The 19972-nt window shown below is 60.0% G+C and overlaps 3 protein-coding genes across 5 annotated transcripts; all 3 read left to right on the top strand.

Moving 5' to 3' along the window:
- On the top strand, positions 1-3507 carry TRIM56 (tripartite motif containing 56). 2 transcript variants are annotated; one of them, XM_081342951.1, is made up of 2 exons: positions 1-296; positions 606-3507. In XM_081342951.1, the coding sequence occupies exon 2, from the start codon at positions 647-649 to the stop codon at positions 2705-2707; it is 2061 nt and encodes a 686-aa protein (XP_081199077.1). In that variant the 5' UTR covers positions 1-296; positions 606-646; the 3' UTR covers positions 2708-3507. The 2 variants fall into 2 exon arrangements, with proteins under 2 accessions (XP_081199077.1, XP_081199078.1); XM_081342952.1 differs by having other exon boundaries at positions 1-320; positions 612-3507.
- An 8322-nt stretch (positions 3508-11829) lies between these two features.
- On the top strand, positions 11830-16359 carry LOC308677153 (plasminogen activator inhibitor 1-like). Of its 2 annotated transcripts, none has more exons than XR_014028426.1 (9): positions 11830-11950; positions 12209-12474; positions 12903-13136; positions 13334-13528; positions 13698-13896; positions 13982-14082; positions 14461-14521; positions 14773-14856; positions 15898-15948. XR_014028426.1 is itself a non-coding variant. In XM_081343318.1 (9 exons), the coding sequence occupies exons 2-9, from the start codon at positions 12210-12212 to the stop codon at positions 15933-15935; spliced, it is 1203 nt and encodes a 400-aa protein (XP_081199444.1). In that variant the 5' UTR covers positions 11830-11950; position 12209; the 3' UTR covers positions 15936-16359. The 2 variants fall into 2 exon arrangements, 1 of the variants encoding a protein (XP_081199444.1); XM_081343318.1 differs by having other exon boundaries at positions 14435-14521; positions 15898-16359.
- A 169-nt stretch (positions 16360-16528) lies between these two features.
- LOC308677104 (AP-1 complex subunit sigma-1A-like) lies at positions 16529-19549 on the top strand. Its single transcript, XM_081343269.1, has 5 exons — positions 16529-16651; positions 17098-17276; positions 18071-18179; positions 18477-18614; positions 18982-19549. Exons 1-5 carry the CDS (start codon positions 16547-16549, stop codon positions 19027-19029), a joined length of 579 nt encoding a protein of 192 aa, XP_081199395.1. The 5' UTR covers positions 16529-16546; the 3' UTR covers positions 19030-19549.
- The last annotated feature ends 423 nt before the right edge of the window (positions 19550-19972 follow it).

The raw sequence follows: 19972 nt of genomic DNA, 5'->3' as shown, positions 1-19972 counted from the left end.
TCCTGGCGGCGGCAGCGGCTCTCAGGGGCTCCCCACTGGCTGCCCCACAAGGCGAGGAGAGGAGGAGCCCTCCAACCGAGGTGGACCCCGGCGGATCTTCTCCAGACCAGGCGGGAGCCGGGCGGCCCTGGCCGGTTCTTCGTCTCCGCAGCAGGAAGGCGGCTTTGGAGACCCGGAGCCCTGAGGGCCCTGCCCGAGGCGCCCAGCAAAGAAGCCCCCTCCTGCGCTGCCCGTGGCCTGGGGACCCTCCTAGGGTCTCCTGCTTGAGCAGGGCGCCGGGCCAGAACACCGCCAAGGTCTGTGATTCCGCAGGGTCTGCGGTAGGGGGAAGCGTTGGGGGCAGGTGCTGCAGCCGTGCTGCGAGTTCCTGAAGGGGAAGGGGCCTCCCTGAATCAGCCAGAAGGGCTTGCAAGAAGGGCTGGCTCCCAGGGACAGCAAGAGCCGCTGAAGGCTGGCTTTCCTTGGCTGACTGGCACCCACCTTCTGCCTGGGGCTGAAAGCAGGTTGGGTCCCAGAGCTCGTCTGCTTCGGGGCGCCACTTGAGCAGGCCGGGGGTTGCTTGGACGTGGTTCCACCCTCTGTCTTTGTCCTTCCTTCTCTTCCAGGCGCAGGCCAGGGTGGGCTTCTCTAGACAGAAGGTGGCCAGATGGCTGCCAGCGCATCCTCCCTCTGGGAGACCCTCTCCAGCAGCTTCTTGACTTGCACCATTTGCTTGGAGCACTATTGCCAGCCCAAAATCCTGCCCTGCCTTCACAGCTACTGCCAGGACTGTCTGAAGAAGCTGCTGGGTGGGTCAAAGCGGGAGCTGCGGTGCCCTGAATGCCGCGAGCTGGTGTCTCTCCCAGCCGGCGTTGAAGGTTTGAAGACCAACTTCTTCATCAACGGCCTCCTGGACTTGGTGCCTCCGGTCGAGGAGGCCAGGGCCACCTGCAGCCTGTGCCCGCTCATTGGCCAAGATGCCAGCTCTGTTGCCGTGTCCCACTGCATTGATTGTGCCGACCACCTGTGTCAGGCCTGTGCCCGCGGGCACCGTTGCTCCCGGCTTACCCACGGCCACCTCCTGGTAGACCTGGAGGCTTACTGCTCTGGGAAGTTCAATGAGGAGGTCCGGAGGCGTCACGCCTCACGCTGCAAAGAGCACAAGGGTGAAGACCTGCAGTATTTCTGTGTTACCTGTACGGCTGCCCTCTGTCGGGAGTGCCGTCTGGGCCCTCACCTGGAGCACCCGTGCCTGTCCCTCTCAGAGGTGGTCAAAGCCCGCCGCCCCATCCTCACAGGCCTCCTGGGTGGAGTGGAGGAGAAGATGCACCTCCTCGCCAAGGCAAAGGTCAACCTAGAGAAGGAGACACAGGAGATGGAAGAGTGGAACGTGAACATCCGCAGCGTGGTGGAGCAGACGTGTGCCAAGGCCATGGAACAGTTGCTCAGCCACAAGGAGAAGGTCCTGAGCCAACTCTCGGACTACCTGGAGGAGCGGAAGGAGGCCTCTCGGCTGCTGCTTTCTGAGCTGGACTTCCAGGAGCAGGTGGCCTCCACCACGGTGGCCTTTGCCCAGAAGGTGCTGAATCTGGGCCAGGCGGAGGAGATCGTGTCCTTGGAGCAGATGATCTCCGAGAGGCTGAGGCAGCTGCAGAGCTTCTCCTGGCAGCCCCTAGCCTGGCAGGTCCCCAAGCTCCGCATCCAGCCAGACCTCCTCTACGGCTGCAACCTTTTCCTTCTGGAGTTTCACGAGAAGGCCGCAGCAACCAGCCCAGAGAGCAGCATGGAGAGCTCCACCCAACAGGCTAAGAAGAAGAAAAAGCAGCAGCCACAGCGGCCCCAGGCAGCAGAAGTGGGGGAGGCCTCCAGACAGGAAAAGGCCCCAAGTGGGGAAGGCCCTGGGCTGGCGGAAGAGGGGCCAGAGGCCCCTCGGTTGATCCCGAAACCCGTTTTCTTCTGCAGCTTCTGGGTGAAAGTCCCAACGGACAAAAAGCGGCCACAGGTCACGGGCTTGTTCCCGTTTGGCTCCAGTGAAATCCTCGTGGCTGACGAGGAGAACAAGAAGTTAAAGCGCTTCTCTCTGCAGGGCGAGTTCAAGGGCACGATCCCGGTCCCGAACAACGTGGCCCCATTCAGCGTGGCTGCTGTGGGCAACAAGGCGGTCTTCACCGCCGGATCCCAGCTCTACGTCTTAAATGAAATGGGGGGGATTATGTGGCAAAAGGCACTCAAGGGGGGCCAGGCCAGCCACGCAGTGACCACCTGTGACGGGAATTCTGTGGTCGTGTCTGTGGCGGGACATCTGGAGGTGTTCAACTTGAAAGGACAACTCTTGGAGAAGATTGTGTCGGAGGCCTCCCACGAAAGGTGCCTGGTATTCCTGGGCAGATGGAAAAAGGGATTTGTGGCATCTGACTGGTACCGACATAGCGTGGTGCTGCTCGACAGGAACGGGGATCTGGTGACCGAATACCAGGAGGAGCAGTTGGGTGGGTCTCAACCAGGCAGCGTCTGTGCCGATGCCCTTGGGATTGTCTACGTGGTGCTTCGGGAGCTGAACAAGATTGTGGCCTTTTCAGAGGCTGGGGAAGAGCTGGGATCATTTCTCACAACAGAGAATGGCATCTTCAAGCCACGAGTGGTCACCGTTACTGGGGACAGACATTTTGTGGTAGCCCTCACCAACGGCACCATCCATGTCTTTAAGATCAAGTACCAGGGCAAGTGAACGAGCAGCAGGCCCTGAGGATGGGGACGGGCATTGCACATCTGCAGGGCTCCAGATGGGAGCAGACACCCTTTGGCAGTGGATTGGCTCTGAAACTCTCTCTCTCTCTGTGTGTGTGTGTGTGTGTGTTTTCAGGCCCCCATTTAACCCTTCATTGTGTGAAGGGCCATGTCTCCAGAAGGCTGGGCCTCTTCCACCACCCCAGTCCAGCCTAGGAACGCTGAGGGTGGACAGAAATGGGTGCCACAAAGCCTGCTCTTGGAGAGGCCACCGGACTGGCTGGAGGGAGGGAGGCGCATCTTCTGTGGACAGGAGGTGGCCAGGTGCCACAGCAAACACAACAGACGAGGCTGGCTGGTTGAAAGGACACTGGGCGCTCCTGGCAAGGCCTCTGCCGCCGCCGCCTCCACTCTAAGGGGCAGTTAGCAAGGTAGGAGAGACGGCGCTCAAGAGAAAAGGCTTTGAAAGTTTGGTGCCCAGAGAATGTAAACTGGGCTGTCAGAATTTGGGGTTCGTATCTCTAGGTCAGCTGCCTGGGATGCCTCCCCCCCTCCCCCCATGTTTCAGGACTTCCCTGCTCCCCCTGAGATCTAAAGGTGTCTTTAACCCGGGAGGGGGAACTTGCCTGGGCTTCTGTGCCAATGCAGTCACTTAGGGCACATTGGCATGAAGTTATGGGGGGGGCTGGATGCAATAATCCTGCATTGCTGCCATCGTGGGGGGATGTTTAATGTTGTAAGTTGCCCGGAGTTGCCTGTGTGGGATGATCATATAAGTTTAAACAAAAATAAATCCTTCCTTCTTTCATTGGTTCTTTTTTTTTTGAAGTATTGCTATGCAGAAGAAATTATCTTCATAGACATTGTTCTGGCTGTTTCATTTATTCGTTAATGCGCTGAATTACTGGCCGCTCCCGGTCAGGTGTGGCTGAGAAGGTGGCCCTTCCTGCAGCCAGCCCCCAACTCTCTGCTGCTAAGAGACAGCAAACACAAACAACCCGCCCTGGAAGAGCAGCTGTGACTAAGTGCTCCTCTTCCGGACCTTTTCCACCCTCTGGGACATTCCCCGAAGAGCTCTGGGGGAGGCGGGGACCCACCGCGGGCCCTGCCTCCTCCGCCCTAGCTAGAGAGTCAGGAAGAGGGTCCTGTGCAGCGGCCGCCATTCTGGGGGGAAGGGGCCGAAACGCCCAGGCAAGAAAGCGGATCAGGCAGGCGCGGCCCTGAGCCACGGGGGATGGGCTGGGGCAGCTCAAGCGGGCTGGTGTGATTCTGCTACTGCCGCAAAGTCCTTCCAGGGGAGCAGATTTCCGGCTCCTGTCTGCCTTGTGGGGCTGCCAGGTGGATTTCATCTGGAGCAGGTGGCCCTGCAGACACCCAGGCCCTGAGTGCTCCTGCACCCAGGAACCCCCTGGCACCCAAACTAGGGGGGTGGGGGTCAGCGCAGGCAGAGTGGCCCAAGAGGAGTTTGAGAGCAGAGAAATCTCCAAGGGAGGGAAATTGCCAGAGTGCTCAAAGGAGGGGAGGGAGAAATCACCATCCAAGGGACCCCCCCCCCCACTTCCCCCCCCAGCGCTGGTCCAAAGGCTGCAGCAGCAGCAACAGCCACTGCCCCTGCTGGCTTAGACACTGGTTTGGTCTCTAGCCTTCTAACCCAGGGACCACCTCCCCACATGCCGGGCTCTTGCTCCCCGTCCGTTCCCTCCCCTGCTCTGCCGCTTTACGCAGCTGGGCCTTCCTGCCATCTAGGGAACTCCAGCCTGGAAGGGGCAGCCCCCCCCCCCCAAATGTTCTCCTCTGAAGTGCTGAGCTGGCTTTGGAAATGGTAACAATGTTCTTTTCTTCCTTTGGAGGCTTTTAATCAGCAAATACTCCCGAAACCAAAGCAGGAACCACCCTGCTTTGTGTGACACACAATGGCGTGCGCACATCAAGCCAACCACAAGTTGCCCAACCAGTTGCATAACCCTGAATTCCGACCTGCTGTTGCAGCCTGGTGGCCACCAACCCAGACTTCTGGGGAGCCCACTCCTGGGGGGGGCAATCAGTGTCCCTTCTGCCCACTGCAGGAAGCGGCAGTTCTATGGACAACCGGGCCCAGCACCCTCGGACTGGCCCTAAGGAGGGAAGGCCAACGACCGCCCGCTTCTCAGACCCTGAGTTGCACACAGGCTCGGGGCCTGTGTGAACGGGAGCAGGCAGGAGCTGCAAGCCTGCTGCATGGAAGGCAGAGTCCACGAGCCGCCTGAGGCCGCCCTCCCAAGGGCAGCCCTTAGACTCCGGTGGGCCCTTGGTGGTCCAGAGGGCCTCCTCCCCCTCCGTGGGCCTTCTGAAAACCGGCCTCTCTTCCGCTTTGCCCCCTGTCTGAAGGGACGGGAGAGCTGGAGGCATCTGAGGGTTTATTAATGCACTTGGGGGCTCCCGGAGCTGCTTTTCCAGGAGGCAACTGGCCTTTCTTGTTTGTTTTTTTAAGACGTTTCGCTTCTCCTCCAAGAAGCTTTTTTATTTTTTATTTTATTGAAAAGTTTTACAATACATTTTAAATATACTCCATCCCTCCCACCAACCCTCCCCTCCCCCCTCCCCGACTTCCCAGAGCTGAATACAGGGTATAAACTTACAAACTTAAACTAAAATATGCTAACAACAAAAATAAAACCTTAAATTCTATCGCACTTTAACTCCGTAAACATAACTATATTACTAACAAAGAACTAATAATACATCGTTTCAAACCACTACTTATTCAAATGCTAAATGAAACTTTTTAGTCCCATATTTATTCTGAATATATTCAATCCATCTTCTCCATTCCACAATATATCTCTGTTGCGATTGTTCTTTCAAATGTGCTGAAATCTTTGCCATTTCCGCCAAGTTGGAAACTTTCAAAGTCCACTCTTGTATAGTCGGCAGTTCCTCCTTCTTCCAATATTGCGCTACTAAAAGTCTCGCTGCCGTAATTAAATTCAACATCAACTTAATATCTGTAACAGTAGTTTCTGTAATAATACCCAATAAAAACAATTGTGGAGAAAACTTTATCCTTTTCTTAAATATCTTTTGCATATTCCACCAAATTTTAATCCAAAAAGCTTTAATCTTTTTACAAGTCCACCATATGTGATAATACGTTGCATCCTCACAACCACACCTCCAACATTTGGGCAGGCAGTTCGGATACATACTTGCTAGTTTTTTAGGATCTAAATGCCATCTATAAAATATTTTATAAAAATTCTCTTAAATTTTGGGCCTGTGTAAATTTTACATTTCTAGCCCAAATCTTTTCCCAAGTATCCATTGTTATAACCTCCTGAAAATTCTGGCCCCACTTTACCATACAATCTTTAACGAGTTCCGTTTCTGAGTCAATTTCTATCAGTGCATTATATATCCTTTTTATATGTGCCTGGCCTTGATCTCTAATTTGTTTTACCAAATTTCCATCAGTTATCAAAAAGCCAACTTTCTGATCTTCTTTCCATCTTGCTTGTAACTGCCCATACTGAAACCAGGTTTGCACAATCTTTTCTTCTTTTAAAATGTTATATGGCTTTAATTGCCATACATTCCTTTCTATCCTTAAAATTTCTTTATATGTAGTCTCATCATGTTTAAATCCAACATTTATATTTTCTATTGCATGTTTAGGTATTGCCCAAATTGGTATCTTGTAATTTAACTTATGTCTATATTTTTTCCATACTCGCAACAGAGCATACCTTAATATATGTATCTTAAATACATTATCCACCTTCTTATCATACAATAAATATGCATGCCAACCAAATAACAAATCATAACCCTCAAGATTTAATAATCTCCCTTGTGTTAAATTAAACCAATCACTTATTGACGATAAAGCAGCAGCCTCATAATATAATTTAAGATTAGGCATTTTAAGACCACCTCTTTCATGCGTGTCTTGCATTATCTTAAATTTGACTCGTGGCTTTTTCCCTGCCCAAACAAATTTATTGATACCTCCAAGAAGCTTTTTCAGCTCTGACCGGATGGTGGGGAATAAAAGGATTCCATTCGGTCAGAGCTGAGGAAGCTTCTTGGAGGAGAAGCGAAATGTCTTCAAAGAACAAAAGAGAGCCCAGTTGCCTCCTGGAAAAGCACCTCTGGGACAACCATGACCATGAGAATCCCCGTAGGCGCTTGGGGGCTGTTTTGTACCCCACCCAGAATCAGTTGTGCTTTGTACAATAAGCCAACTCTGCCAAATGGCCACATCCTGCCAGGTTGGAGGCCCTGCTACACTTTTGCCCAGGAAATGGGCAGCCCGGAAGTGTGGGGAGATGCTTGATGGGGAGGCAGACTGAGGGGGTCACCCTGTGCCAATCCAGCCAGCCTCCAGTCTGCAGTGGTGTGTGTGTGTGTGGAATGAACGAGGCAGGGACGGTATTGGGCAGGAGTTCTACCCTCAACCTCTGGGCCCCACAAGGGCCCCCACTGCACTTTGGTGGAGTCTCCGAAGCCGGGGCTCTCCCCACAGCGGGGCCCTCTGATGGGCACAGAGTGGCTGCCAGAATGTGCCGGGACTTGGTGCTGCCTCTGTGTTGACTTTCTGGGCAGCAGCCTCTCTGTTGCAGGCATTAATCAGTTGTCCCCTCCCCCTGCCTCCCCCACCCCCTTCGGGGCCAGTCACGTTGAACTCCTGGTGTGGGAAAAGCCCTGCGGCCCTCTAGGTCTGCTGCGAGGGAGGGGCTGTCTGACTCCATGGCTGCTGCTTTGGGGATGCTGGCGGGGGGGGGGGGCACCTGGCTGGGCCCAGCCCTACAGTTGCAAACGGGACTCTGTCTGTAGGCAGGGATCCCTCCTGCTGAGATGGCTGGGCTGAGGAAGGGGCTGAGAGGTCAGGTGGGTGGGTGGAAGCAAAGCAGGGGGGCTGTGAATGACAGAGGGCCCCCTCTAGGGACAGTGGAGGAGGAGCCAGGGCCTGGCCTTTGTGGGTGATGCAGGCTGTGTCTGCTGGCCCCGACCTCTGCCCTGGGCCGCTCTCTGCTGCCCGGGGCACCCTGGCACACGTCTGCAGCGTGCAACGCCAGGGCACCCAGAAGGTGGTTTGAGGGTTCCCCCTCTGGCCCCCTTTCCTCGCAAAAGGTCTGCAGAGACAGACAGCGTGAGGCAGCCGCAAAGCATTCAGGAGCGACAAGCCCCCCCCCCCCCGCTCTCCTCCCTTGGAGCCCTCCGGGGCCAACCCCTTTGGCCCAGGTCAAGAGCCCCAGGAAGGGCTGGCGGGGAGGGGAAACACCTGGCACCCAGGGCCTCAGCAGGGGGAGGGGGAAAACAGGAAGACGGCAGAGGTCTTGGGCAGAAGATAAAGCCAGGCAGGGGAGGGCAGCTGGAGGCCAAAGGGAATTCCCAGACAGGCCCCAAGTGAGTCATGGTGCCCCCCCCCCACAGAATCGGCTGGGCGAGGCTGGTAGAAAGTCCATTCAAGCCCAGTCACAACAACCTTTTCCTAGATTGGCTCAGCCCACAGAGGGCTCTTTTATGTTATTCATTAGACAAATTTATATACACAGTGACTCTGAGAGCGTGCAACATTAAAAATCCAGTTAAAAATCCACAATTCAACCCTCATCAACAGAATCAAACACTTTATCAGCTCTGAATGGGGTCCCCAGGGCCACTGACACCACCACGCTGCTAAGGCCTTGTTGAAAAGCCCCCAGGGGCGGCAATCTTATCTCTGGGGGGCTGGGGTTCCAAAGGAGGCGGCTGGTGCAGAGAAGGCCCTTTCCTGGGTCCCACCAGGCTCCCCTCCCCACACCCGGCAACCTACCCTGCCTTCCTGGCCTGGTGAGACGGGCAGATGTTTGGGGAGGGGCGGTCCGTCAGACGGCCTGGCCCCCCAGCCATCTGGGGCTTTAAAGGTGGCAAGCAGCATTGGGAGGCAGGCAGGCACCCAGGGCGGCTCCTTCAAGAGAGGAGACACGCGCTCAGGTTTGGATCTGCACAAAACCATGTTTAAGCCAGCCTTCCCCGGTGTGGTGCTCCCGATCTCCCAATACTCTTCCCGCTAGCGGGGAGGGGGGAGGCAACATTGCAGCTCCTTTGCAGGCGGGCCATTTCCCGCTGGAGGCAGGCGGTGCTCCTTCTTGGCCGACAGCAGCCCCAGAGGCCATTCAGGGGGGCAGGCCAGGAAGAGACGCAGTGGTGGGGAGACCACACTTGGCACTACGGAGGGGGGCGAGCTGCCCAGTCTCATACCCCTCTTCAACATGCCTGACGTGGCTCAGCCCAAGGCTTCTTTTCTGCCCCTGCTGGGGCGCCTCTGGAACCGGGTGGCTGAGTCTGTTTGCCCGAGCGGGTTTGAGCTGAGCTTGCTGGGCAGGGATGGGCGCACGCCGTGCAGCAACCGAGCCAAGGCCTGACTGGGCAGGGCGCTCTACCTGCTGCTGTGGCCTGCCAGGTGCCCCTTGCGGCTGGAGGGACTCCGCGACAGCTCTCTCCCAGGGTTGGGTGGGTGTGGGGGTCCAGGGGATGAGGGGCTCAAAGGCCGAATTATACAAGTGGAGGCGGCAGCAGCAGTGACCTCCCCCCTGCCAGCCCTGAGAGGCAGCTGCTGACCCTGTCCTCCTGGGGGGGCAGCAAGGGAGGTCATCCATGTGGCGAAGAAGGCATCAAGCGCCAAAGGCAGCAGCCACAATGGGAAGACCGGGCTGCTTCTCCCAGAGGAAGCCTCTGCAACCGGAGGTCTTTGTCCCAGTGAGGTCTCCGCCTCAGCCGGGCAGCTCCACAGACGGAGCTTGCTGGCTTTCAAGTTGGGGTGGCCCCTCTGTCTCACAGACAGCCCCCCCTCTCAGCAGAGGGCAGCTAGCCTTCGGTCTGTTTAGCCTGGCCTCCCATGGGGGGGGCAGGTGGGAAGCCTCCTTTTGGTTGGTCACATTGAATCTCAACGTTTGGAGTGAACACGTAGAGTCGGTGGTCAGCAGAAATGGAGCAGGGGTGTGTGTGTATCAGTCTTCATGGGGTGTTGGGGGTCACAAAGCTAAGAAGAGGGGAGCTCAAAAGGCCAAGCCAAGATCAGAGCAAGGGGGCTCCCAGTGCTGGTGCCCCAAGCTGCAACCTTCCTCCCATCCCAGGAGGAGGAGGAGGAGGAAGAGGAGGAGGAGGAGCAGGACCCCACCCCCGCCCCCACTCTCCATTCCTCTTTGCCTCCTGCTGCAGGTGGGCCTGGGAACCTGGCAGAGTCGGCCCCTAGATGGCTCACTGTCGGCTGGGACTGCTGACCACTTCGCTTGGAATGTCCTCCTGCTGGCCACTCTCCCGCACTCAAAGGAGCAGCGTGCTGACCAGCAGGGGCTCTTGGTGCGTCCAGGCTGTCCTTCCCTTCCCGCCCACCAGCACTGGGCCCAGCACCGCCCCAGGGCGCCCCGATACCAGGCCTCCTCTCCAGCTGCTGCTTTGCAAGGGACAGATGCGTTGGGGAACAGCCATGGTGCCAGCTGCGCAGAAGGCACGCGGAGAGCTCGGTGCCCTGTTCCTGGCCCTTCCCTGCCTGGGACCGCCAGGGCTTCCTGGCCCACAAACGGAACTCCTCTCCCGCCCCCATGTTTGGACTGTTCCCTCAGACCGAAGAGCCCGGAGGAGGCAGAGAGAGATTCCAAGCGTTCAGGAACGATGACGACGCTGTGGCCAAAAGGAGACTGGGTTCATCCTGGCACAGCAGGGGGAAATCCACCCCCGCAGCAGCGGCCACTTCAGGCTGCATCATCCCAAGACGGCTGATTAACAGCAGGGGCTGAAATGTGCCGAATAGAGATTGCAAAACGTGCGGGGTGGGGGTGGGGAGCGCTGCAGTCCTTCCCTGAACCCTTGTGCCCTGAGTCCAGGGCCCAGGAGGAAACCCTCGGGCTTGGGGGCCTCCCCGCTCCTTGCAGCCCAGGGAAATGGGACCGGAAGAGGCCTCAGGATGCACCCTGTGACGCCCACAGGGACAAGAGTCAACTTCAGACCACGCTCCAGGAAAGGCTCTCTCACCTGGTTGGAAGGGACCTTGGAGGTCACCTAGTCCAGCCTTGCCCAGAGCAGGAATTCCCAGATTATCCCACACCAAGAGCTGCCCAACCGCCTGCAATAGAGGCCCACAAATGCAGCAGGCTCCTGGGGTCCGGAAGTTCTTCCTCGTTTCGAGTCTGGGCCTTCTCTACGCTGTTTCCCTCTGCGGGCGGCTGCCTTGCCCGCTGACACTATACAGAAGCCAAGGAGCCTTGGTGGAGCAGTGGGCTAATGCCTCCTTAAGTAACACCAGCTGCCTGCAATTAGCGCAGGTTCGCATCCCACCAGGCTCAAGGTTGACTCAGCCTTCCATCCTTCCGAGGTGGGTAAAATGAGGACCCAGATTGTTGGGGGCAATTAAGCTGACTTTGTAATAATGCCGCTTGGGGTGTGTGTGAAAGCCCTAATAAGCAGGCATATACATAGAATGAAGGCTACTGCTAAGCTTGTAAGCCGCCCTGAGTCTTCGGAGAAGGGCGGGATATAAATGGAATTAAAATAAAATAAATAAATAAAAAGTTTCCCCCTCCGAGAGCCAGAAGGCGGTTTCCCGTCTCCCCTAAAAAGGTTGTCTTCTTTAGGCCACCCATCTCTAGTTCTTCTCTTCCTAGATTTCGTTCCAAGCTCCTGCAAACCTCTGCCCTCCTTGCAGCTCCTCAGGGCCTCCTTGCATTGGGGCAACCCAAAGTGGACCCTCCGGAGGACAGTCCGGCTGCAATCTGGCCGCCCAGAGAGGACTGGCGCAGCGTCAGCGCCGCTGCGGAGGCAGCTCAGGATTGCCTCGGCCGTTCCGTCGGCCGTAGCCCCTGCCCGCTCAGGCGGGACGCCCGGATCCCTCCCGGGCCGTCCTTGCCTCTCCTGGCGCGCCTGAAGTCGGAAACCTTCCCTCTGGAGAGGGCTCCGCGGGCAAGGCCGCCGTCTGTCCCGCGCCGACTCCGGGGCTTCCGTCCAGGATTAGGGGAACGCCGAACGGCGCCGCCGCCGCCCCACGGAATGCCCCCTTCCGCCGAGGAGGCCCCTGCGGGGGCGGAGGGCGGGCTGCTCGGGGCGGGGGCCTCGCTCTCCCTCCGGGCGGGTGCCGGGTCTCGCGGAGGGGGCGGGGGGAGGAGCGGCGCCCGGCGCTGACTTCATGCCGGCTTCCTGGCAGGCGGGCGCAGCGCATAAAAAGCCCAGCGCGGGACGGCGGCAGCGCACCGGCACCGAGGCCAGGGACAGCCGCCCAGGGAGCCGAGTAAGCAAGGGGGACGCTCCGGAGGCGGAGGGGCTCCCCGCCTTGCAAGCCCCAGGGACGGCCGTTTCTCCTGATCGGCCTGGCGGAGGCGGCCTCGTCCCTCCTACTCTGAGGACGGAACCGGGGTGGCCTCTGCGGGCCTGCCCCGGCCCGGGATAAGAGGCGGGCGGCAGCCCCCACCCCCCGGTCGCCGCTGTGGGCCGCCGGGAGCCGCGTCGGCCAGGACGGCGCCGGTTCACCGCTCTCCTCTCTCGGCAGGATGGAGCTGTGGTCCCTCCTATCCTTGGCCTGCCTGGCCCTTTCGCGTGCCGCGCCCCCCCCTTCTGGCCGCCAAGTGGCCCGGGTGGCCCAGCTCTCCGCGGACTTCGGGCTCCGGGTGTTCCGGGAAGCGTCCGAGGCCTCCAAAGACCAGAACCTGGCCTTCTCCCCGCACGGCGTGGCTTCCGTGGTGGCCATGCTCCAGGTGGCATCGGATGGAAACACCCGGCGCCAGATCAAGGATGCCATGAGATTCAGCCTGAAAGGTGAGGGACTGCAGGAGGGAAGGGCGTGGATGCCCTGCTTGCTGGGGCACCGCTTCACTAGTTGGTTGCTTTGCTCTTTCGGAAAAACGAGATGGGGGGGCAGCCTAGTAGGGCGCCTGACCTCCCAACCTGCGCAGCCTGGAAGCATGAACGGGTGGGCTAGGAGAGGTCCTGTGGCTGAACCCAACCGCCCGCAGATCCTGCCGGAAGGGCCAAGGGAAGTGTCCCTAGTGCAGGGGAAGGCTCCGCAGTGTTTGAAGGAAAGCGGGGTGTGCCCGGGCGGTCCTCTGGGGAGGAAGGCCTCGCCTCGCCCTCCTGCAGGCCAACTCTGCTCTCCCCAGAGCAGCTGACCGTCCCTGGTGCGTTCATCGGAGAGGTCAGTAGAGGGCCTGGCTCCAGCAGAGCTGAGGACACGCTCTCCCCCACAGAATGGGGCGTCCCACGAGCCCTGCGACTGCTGCAGAAGACCTTGAGCGACCCCCGGAGCAAGGACGTGCTGGAGATGGCAGACGCCCTTTTTGTGCAGCGCGATCTGCCGCTGGCGCCGACCTTCATGCTGCGCTTCCAACGAATTTTTCACCAGATGGTCAAGCAGGTGGACTTCTCAGAGAGCGCCCGCGCACGTGACATTGTCAATGCCTGGGTAAAGCAGCACACCAATGGTGAGCAGCAGCAGGGAGAGTTCCTGGGACGGGCCTGGGGAGGCCCTGGGAGCCGCAGGAAGGACCCTCAGGAAACCGGGCAGGAAATGCCAGGTGGGGTGCTTGATTGGGGCCTGGACTTGCCCCGAAGGACCTCTGAGGCTGGAAGCAGAGGTTGCCCTGTGCTGCCCTCCCATCACCCGTCTCTGCTTTCTCAGGGATGATCCAGGGTTTCCTGCAGGAGGGCGCCCTGGGTGCCATGACACGCCTGGTGCTGGTGAATGCCATCCACTTCAAAGGCCTCTGGCGGCTTCCCTTCCCGGAGGCCGCCACCCGCCAGCGCATCTTTCACAAGCTGGACGGCAGCACCATTGCAGTCCCCATGATGGAGCAGACGGCCGAATTCCACTATGGTGAGGAGGCCCCTCCTTAGAGAGATGGGAGCTGGGGCAATTTGGGGCCTGAGTCAGCTCGAGGGAGCTTCTCTGAGCATGTGCAGAGTACTGGGGTCAGGATGCGCAGGGCTGGTCCTTGAGATCTCCAGGGGCCCCGATCTGGCTCTCACCCTCCCTTCTCTTCCAGGTGAGTTCTCCATCCCTGAGCAGGGGAGCTACGACGTCATCGAACTGCCCTACCAGGGGGAGACGCTGAGCCTGCTCATCGCCACCCCCCTCCAGCCGAACGCCCCCCTCTCGGCCCTGGCGGCTGCCATCGACACCCAGCTCATGGCGGAGTGGAAGGGCAACATGTCCGCCGTGACACGGCTCCTCGTCTTGCCCAAGTAGGCGTCACTCGGGACTGGCTCAAGCCACCAACCCCGCAGAGGCCCGCCTGCCCCTCACTGACCCTTCCTTCCTTCTGTGCAGGTTCTCTCTGGAGAGCGAAGTTGACCTCCGCGGGCCACTGGAGGCCCTGGGCATGACGGACATGTTTGACTGCCACAAGGCCAACTTCAGCCGCCTTTCAGGTTGGGGTCTCCCTCCCCCCCCAAGCCCCCTTGGCTCCTCATCCTCCACGCGCGGCACTTGCTGCCCACTGGCTGCAGGGAGCCTGGCAGGGCTAAGGCCCAAGGCCAGGAGGGGGGAAGGGGATCCTGGGAAGTGTGCAGAGTGCTTCTTTCCCTGGAGCCCATCAGCTCCGGAGCGAGAGAGCCCAGATCCCCCTGGCCGAAGCAGGCTGGAAGTTTGGAGTATCCTGCTGTGGCTTTGGCTGGCAACCCCCCCCCCCCGGGCATCAGACCAGCCCAGGAGAGAGGTGCTGCCCGTGCAGAGGACCCTGGGGTCGGGGCCACGCTCACGGGTCCTGCCCTCTCTTTGCAGTGTGGGATGCCCTCTTTGTGTCTCAGGTGCTGCAGAAAGTGAAGATTGACGTGAACGAGAGTGGTACCAAGGCCTCCTCTGCCACAGGTGGGTACCCTGGACCACTGCAGGGCCCGTTCTCTGCCCAGTTCTGTGGGCAGAGAAGAACCTGCTTCTTGCCAGCAAACTCCCCCCCTTGCTTTGGGGCTCCCTGATATGCACGGGGTTGGTTTTGCTCTGAAGTGGGTCGCCCCCATGACTCCTCCCACGAGCCTCAGGAGGGAGTGGGCAGAGGGTGGCACTGGTGCCCACTGAATGTTAAGCTGTTGAATGCATCCCCCCTCCTCTCTCCCTCCCAGCTGCTATCATCTATGCCCGGATGGCACCCTTGGAGATCGTGCTGGACCGGCCGTTCCTTTTTGTCGTGCGGCACAACCCAACCGGTAAGGCCCACCGAGGATCTTTTCCTCCCCACAGACTGCAGGGGCTTCTCTCCCAGGGGTTGCAGGAGCCCAGGGAAAAATCGGCTCGCCTCCCCACCCTCCAAATAAAGGAGGGCTTCACTTGAACCAGGACCGCATCCAGTGCCAGCCTTGGGCTTATTATTTATTTATTTATTTATTAATTGAATTTCTATACCGCCCTTCTCCCGAAGGACTCAGAGCGGTGTACAGGGCAGTAAAAGCATTACATACAAAAGTTAAAATAAAATTAAATTAATTAAGCCCTAACAATAAATAACTAAAAATACCCCAAACCCTTAAACCAGGCCGGCCTGTTCAAATAAATAGGTTTTCAGATCACGGCGGAAAGAGCGATGGTCGGGAGCCATCCGGAGCTCAACCGGCAATTGATTCCAAAGGGCTGGCGCGCCCACAGAGAATGCTGGCGCGCCCACAAGTTTGCTGCCTGTGCACCAGCCAGGGTCTCCGGTCCAAGAGCGTGGGTCTTTGCCTAAGTTGGGTGGCTCAGTGTCGTGAGACGCCGGCGGTTGCGCGAACTGGTCATTGTGCTAAGCCTTCACAGTATACACTTGCTTGGCACCCTTGTGATGCAAACGCAACCTTCCCTTAGGGTTGAACTGTTTTGGAACCCAGCCAATCGGAACCACAGGGAAGGCCTTCAGGGCAGGGACCCTGTCTGGGCCTGTTCTGTCCATTTTGGTGAGGGGCGGCAGCTCAGAGACGGACAGAGACAAACCCCGGATCCTTAACCCTACTCCCCCCCACCCCAGCATTGGGCCGCTTTCATCAGGATAGCTAGCTGGAGTTCCATCCGGTGGGGGCAGCCAGGGTTCTGCCTCCCTCCAGCCCTGGTCCTGCTTCAGCTGGAGGCTGCTGGTGTGCAACGGGCACGTACTTGCACACGGGGCTCCTTCAGGCCCCATTCCGTATCCTCACCCCGGCCAAGGAAGGGGGGGCAGAGGCGGCTCCGCTTGCCCCACCCCCACTGGCCCCCTGCAGCATCTCCCTTCCTCCCTGCAGGCACCGTCCTCTTCATAGGGCAGGTGATGGAGCCCTGAGCGCCCCTCCCCTGCTGGGCGCCCGACCTCCCTTTCAAGCGAAGGAGCGCCGTTCTTCGCCCGGCCAGGGAGCCTCCGCGCCAGCGGGATCGTCCCCCACCACCCTCTTCGCGGAAGCCGCTTCTGCTGGGCCTTCTCCCTCGCCTGCCCCGCCACTCTGGGCACCGAGGGCGCCAGCGCGAGAACCGGGCGCCCAGCCCGTTGCCCTCGGCGGACGAAGGTCCAGGCGGGAGGAGGCCCCGAGGCGCAGGGGAGCGCTGCCAGCCGCCGCCGACGCCAGCCTTGGATCGGGGAGCCGGACTCTCCCCCCCTTGCGGAACAAGAGCCGTCTGAACTCGAGCACTTTGGGACTAAAAAGAAAAACTTAATATATGCAGATATTTTGTTTTATTTTTGCACATAAAAATACACCGCGACGGGCAACCGACTGACTCGCCTGCTCTGCTTTTCGGCCACGGGGCGGTCGGGGGCGGGAAGGCGGAGGGAGGGGCCAAGCCGGGCCCCGCCTCTCTCTGGGGCGGGGCGGCCAGGCGTCCTCCCGTTGACGTCACGGCAGGGCGTCTCCCGCGTCTCCCGGCAACCGCCCGGGCCCGGAAGTGCGCGCCACGAGCATGCGCGGGCGGAGGTACCTGGGCAGGTTAGGGCGGAGAGGAAGCGGCTGCCGGGCCCGCCAGGGACGCCCCGCCGCCGCCGCCGCCGCCGCCGCCGCCGCCATGGTGAGGCCGGGCGGGGGCCGGGGCGGGCTCGGGCGACGAGCAGGAGCGAGGCTTTCCGGGGCCTCCGGGCGGGGAGGCGGGCGGCCCAGGGCAAGGCCGAAGCAGCAGCGGGGCCTCTGACGGGCGCGATCCCCGGGCCGCCTCCGCCCCGAGAGCCGCACCTGGGCGGGGAAACGAGGGACGGCCGAGCTCCCGCCGCCCCGCCCCCGCCTCTCCGCGCAGGGATGGGGGGGGAGGAGAGGCCGCCTCCCCGGGGGGCTCTGGGCTCGGCCCTCCCGGTGGCCGCCTGCGCTTCTGCCCGCCCGCCCCCAGCCCGCTGGCCCGCGTGGACGGGGCCCGCCTTGGAGCCGAGGCTGCTGCCGAGCGCCTGCCGCGGGCCGGAGGGGCCTCGGCGCGGTGGAGTGAAGGCCGGTGGGCGCTGACCGCCCCCCCCCTGTGCCCCGCAGATGCGCTTCATGCTGCTCTTCAGCCGTCAAGGGAAGCTGCGTCTGCAGAAGTGGTACCTGGCCACCTCGGACAAGGACAAGAAGAAGATGGTCCGGGAGCTCATGCAGGTGGTGCTGGCACGCAAGCCCAAGATGTGCAGCTTCCTGGAGTGGCGGGACCTGAAGGTGGTCTACAAAAGGTGACTCCTTCCCAGGAGGAGCAGCCCGCAAGGCCTCCTCCTCCTCCTCCTCCTCCTCCTCCTCCTCCTGCGTCCAGTGGGGGGCTTTGTGGATTGCGGTGCCTTCTGGGAGAAGGCCCCTCCTTCACTACCTCTGCACACCTGCCTTCCTTTCTGCATCTCTTGGGTAGAAGAACAGCTGGTGGCGCCCGGAAGGGGTCCACCCCATGGGTTGCCTGGGCTTTGAGCCAGAAGCAGCCTGGCTATTTGGGGAACGGGGGCGTCCTCCGGGAAGGCCTTGCTTCCCCTCCCCCCCATGAAAAGAGGGTTCAGCCTTGTCCATCAGGCCTCCTTGCCAGACGGAACCAAGGACCGGTCGGACATCCAGCATGGCCACATTCTGGGGGCCAGCAGAGGGCTGAGCTACCCACTGCTCTTCCTTTTGAGGGGGGGGGTGCCTCAGGGCAGCAAGAGCTTTTGCCTTCTGCCTCCAATGTCCTCTCAAAGACACCGTGTCAGACGGCTCCTTTCCCCAGCCAGGTCTCTTAAGCGCTGCTCTGGACAGACAGCGCAGCTTCTCTGCTGAGGGTGTGTGTGTGCTCCGCCCGTTGGGGTGGGCTACGTCCCAAAGAGGGTAAGGGGTCCCCAGGGGAGAGGGCCATTGGCATGTCTGAGCGGCTCTGGCTAATAAGAAAGCAGGGCATTGCTGGTGGTCCTCCACGCCCCCCCCAGTGCTGTTTGATATTTCAGGAGGAGGTGGGTGCTGTGGGGCAAGGGAGAGGCTCTCAGCCCCTCCTTCCTCTCCTCTGGCCCAGGTACGCCAGCTTGTACTTCTGCTGCGGCATCGAGGGGCAGGACAATGAGCTGATCACTCTGGAACTCATCCATCGATACGTGGAGCTGCTAGACAAATATTTTGGCAGTGTGAGTCAAAGGGAGTTGCGGCTTTCCTTCCTTGTGCTGATCTGGCCACTTACTTGCTCCCACCCCCCTTGTGCCCCACACAACAGGACTGTTCCAGGCCAGCTCTTGGCAGCCCCCCTGTCCCTGCCCCACACCTTCATGGCCTCTGCAACCCTGGCTGTTGCTGGGCCTGCTAAGGACCGGCTGTGTATCCTCCAAGCGGGGAACTGGGCTGGCAGGCCGGGGGGGAGGGGGGCACTTCCATTTCCCCAAGGATCATTAGCAAAGCCCTCCCTGCCTTGCACCCCTCCTCCCCAGGTGTGTGAACTGGACATCATTTTCAACTTCGAAAAAGCCTACTTCATCCTGGATGAGTTCCTGATGGGAGGGGAGGTGCAGGACACTTCCAAGAAGAGCGTTTTGAAAGCCATTGAGCAGGCAGACCTCCTGCAGGAGGTAGGGGCTTTGTGGGGAGGAGGAGGCAGGCTGCTCTGCTGCACCCACTGCCAATGGCCGGGGGGGGGGGGGAGGAGGAGGAGGAGCACCCTCCCCCGAGGGGCTTGGCTTCTGCATGCCGTGAGTCACTCGCACTCTCCCGCAGTTGGTGTGGACTGCTGCGGAGCCGTAGTGCAAACAATGGGGTGGAGAGCAGCCATGGCCAGCAGGCTCCTCCAGGCACACTGAACGGCTGCCTTGCTGGGAGAAATTTCAGCAGCAGGCTGAGCATGTGCAGAGTGCCTTCTCAGAGCTGTCTCTGGCAGGGGCTTGCTTGTGGCGTGGCGAGTTCTCCCCCTTGATCCCCTCTCCCCCTTCCATCCTGCAGGAGGACGAGTCTCCCCGGAGTGTGCTGGAGGAGATGGGGCTGGCATAGTGGGGCTTCCTTCAGAACCTCAGGCCATCTTCCCTCGCCACCCTGCCCCTCCCCTTCCTCCACTGCCCCACAAGCTCCGCGAATACCGACTTGTGAGGCTCCGGCAGGTGGGCAGCTGGACTCTGCAGCCCCCGACTCGGGGACAGGATCCAGGGCACTTTTCATCACGGTCCCGGATGGTAGTGGTGGAAGGACCTCCTCGCGACTTTCTTCACTGCCCAGTTGTCGGTTCCTGCCCCCTTTCGCACCTGCAGTGTCGCCCTGCTGCTGCTGACTGGCAGAGCCCACAGTGCCCGCCTTCTGTCCCACCCCCCGGGGGGGTGCATCGGGAGGCTCCAAAGTCGCCATAGAACAGCAGCTTTCCTGCACCTGAAGGCTGCTCTCTGGATGTTGGAGGGGTGTGTGCGTGTGTGTGTGTGTTTCTCTGCACTCCGCCTCTGCCAGCGCTTCTCCCTGACCCAAGGAATGGGGGGCAGGTGAGGTCGTCCTGGGTTTTCTGGAATAAAACGTGTCTGGAAGAGTCTGCCTGAGGGTGTTTTTATGCCTAGCAGGATCCCAGCTGTGGGAGCCGACCTCAAAGCTGCAGGTGCTGCACGCGCTCAATTCTTGGGGGAGGTGTTTAGGGCTAGGGGTCCCAGCTGCGGCTGTGCCAGTGGGGGTGCAAGGGTCAGCTAGGGCGCACCTGCTGCTGGCCCTGGAGATCTTCTAAGCAGGGCAGGGAGGGCCGGGCCAAGCAAGCCTTGGGGGCCCCGGCACCCCTTGATTCCTCCTGCCACTCCGCATCTTGCCTGGCATTGGGGCACTTGGGGTGCAGGGGGGGGTGACAGAGCGGAAGGCCAGAGGTTCAGGGAGAGTGGTGAGGCTTCGGGCTGGATGCTGGAGCTGCTCACTGACTCCAGCCGGGAGAAGCTGCGCTTGACCAGTGGGAGCCCCTTCCTCTGTG

The sequence above is a fragment of the Vipera berus genome, assembly GCF_964194415.1.
Source record: "Vipera berus genome assembly, chromosome: Z".
In the NCBI taxonomy this organism is placed as follows: domain Eukaryota; kingdom Metazoa; phylum Chordata; class Lepidosauria; order Squamata; family Viperidae; genus Vipera; species Vipera berus.
Note: the sequence above shows the minus strand (reverse complement) of the source record. Positions and strands in the feature narration are given on the sequence as shown.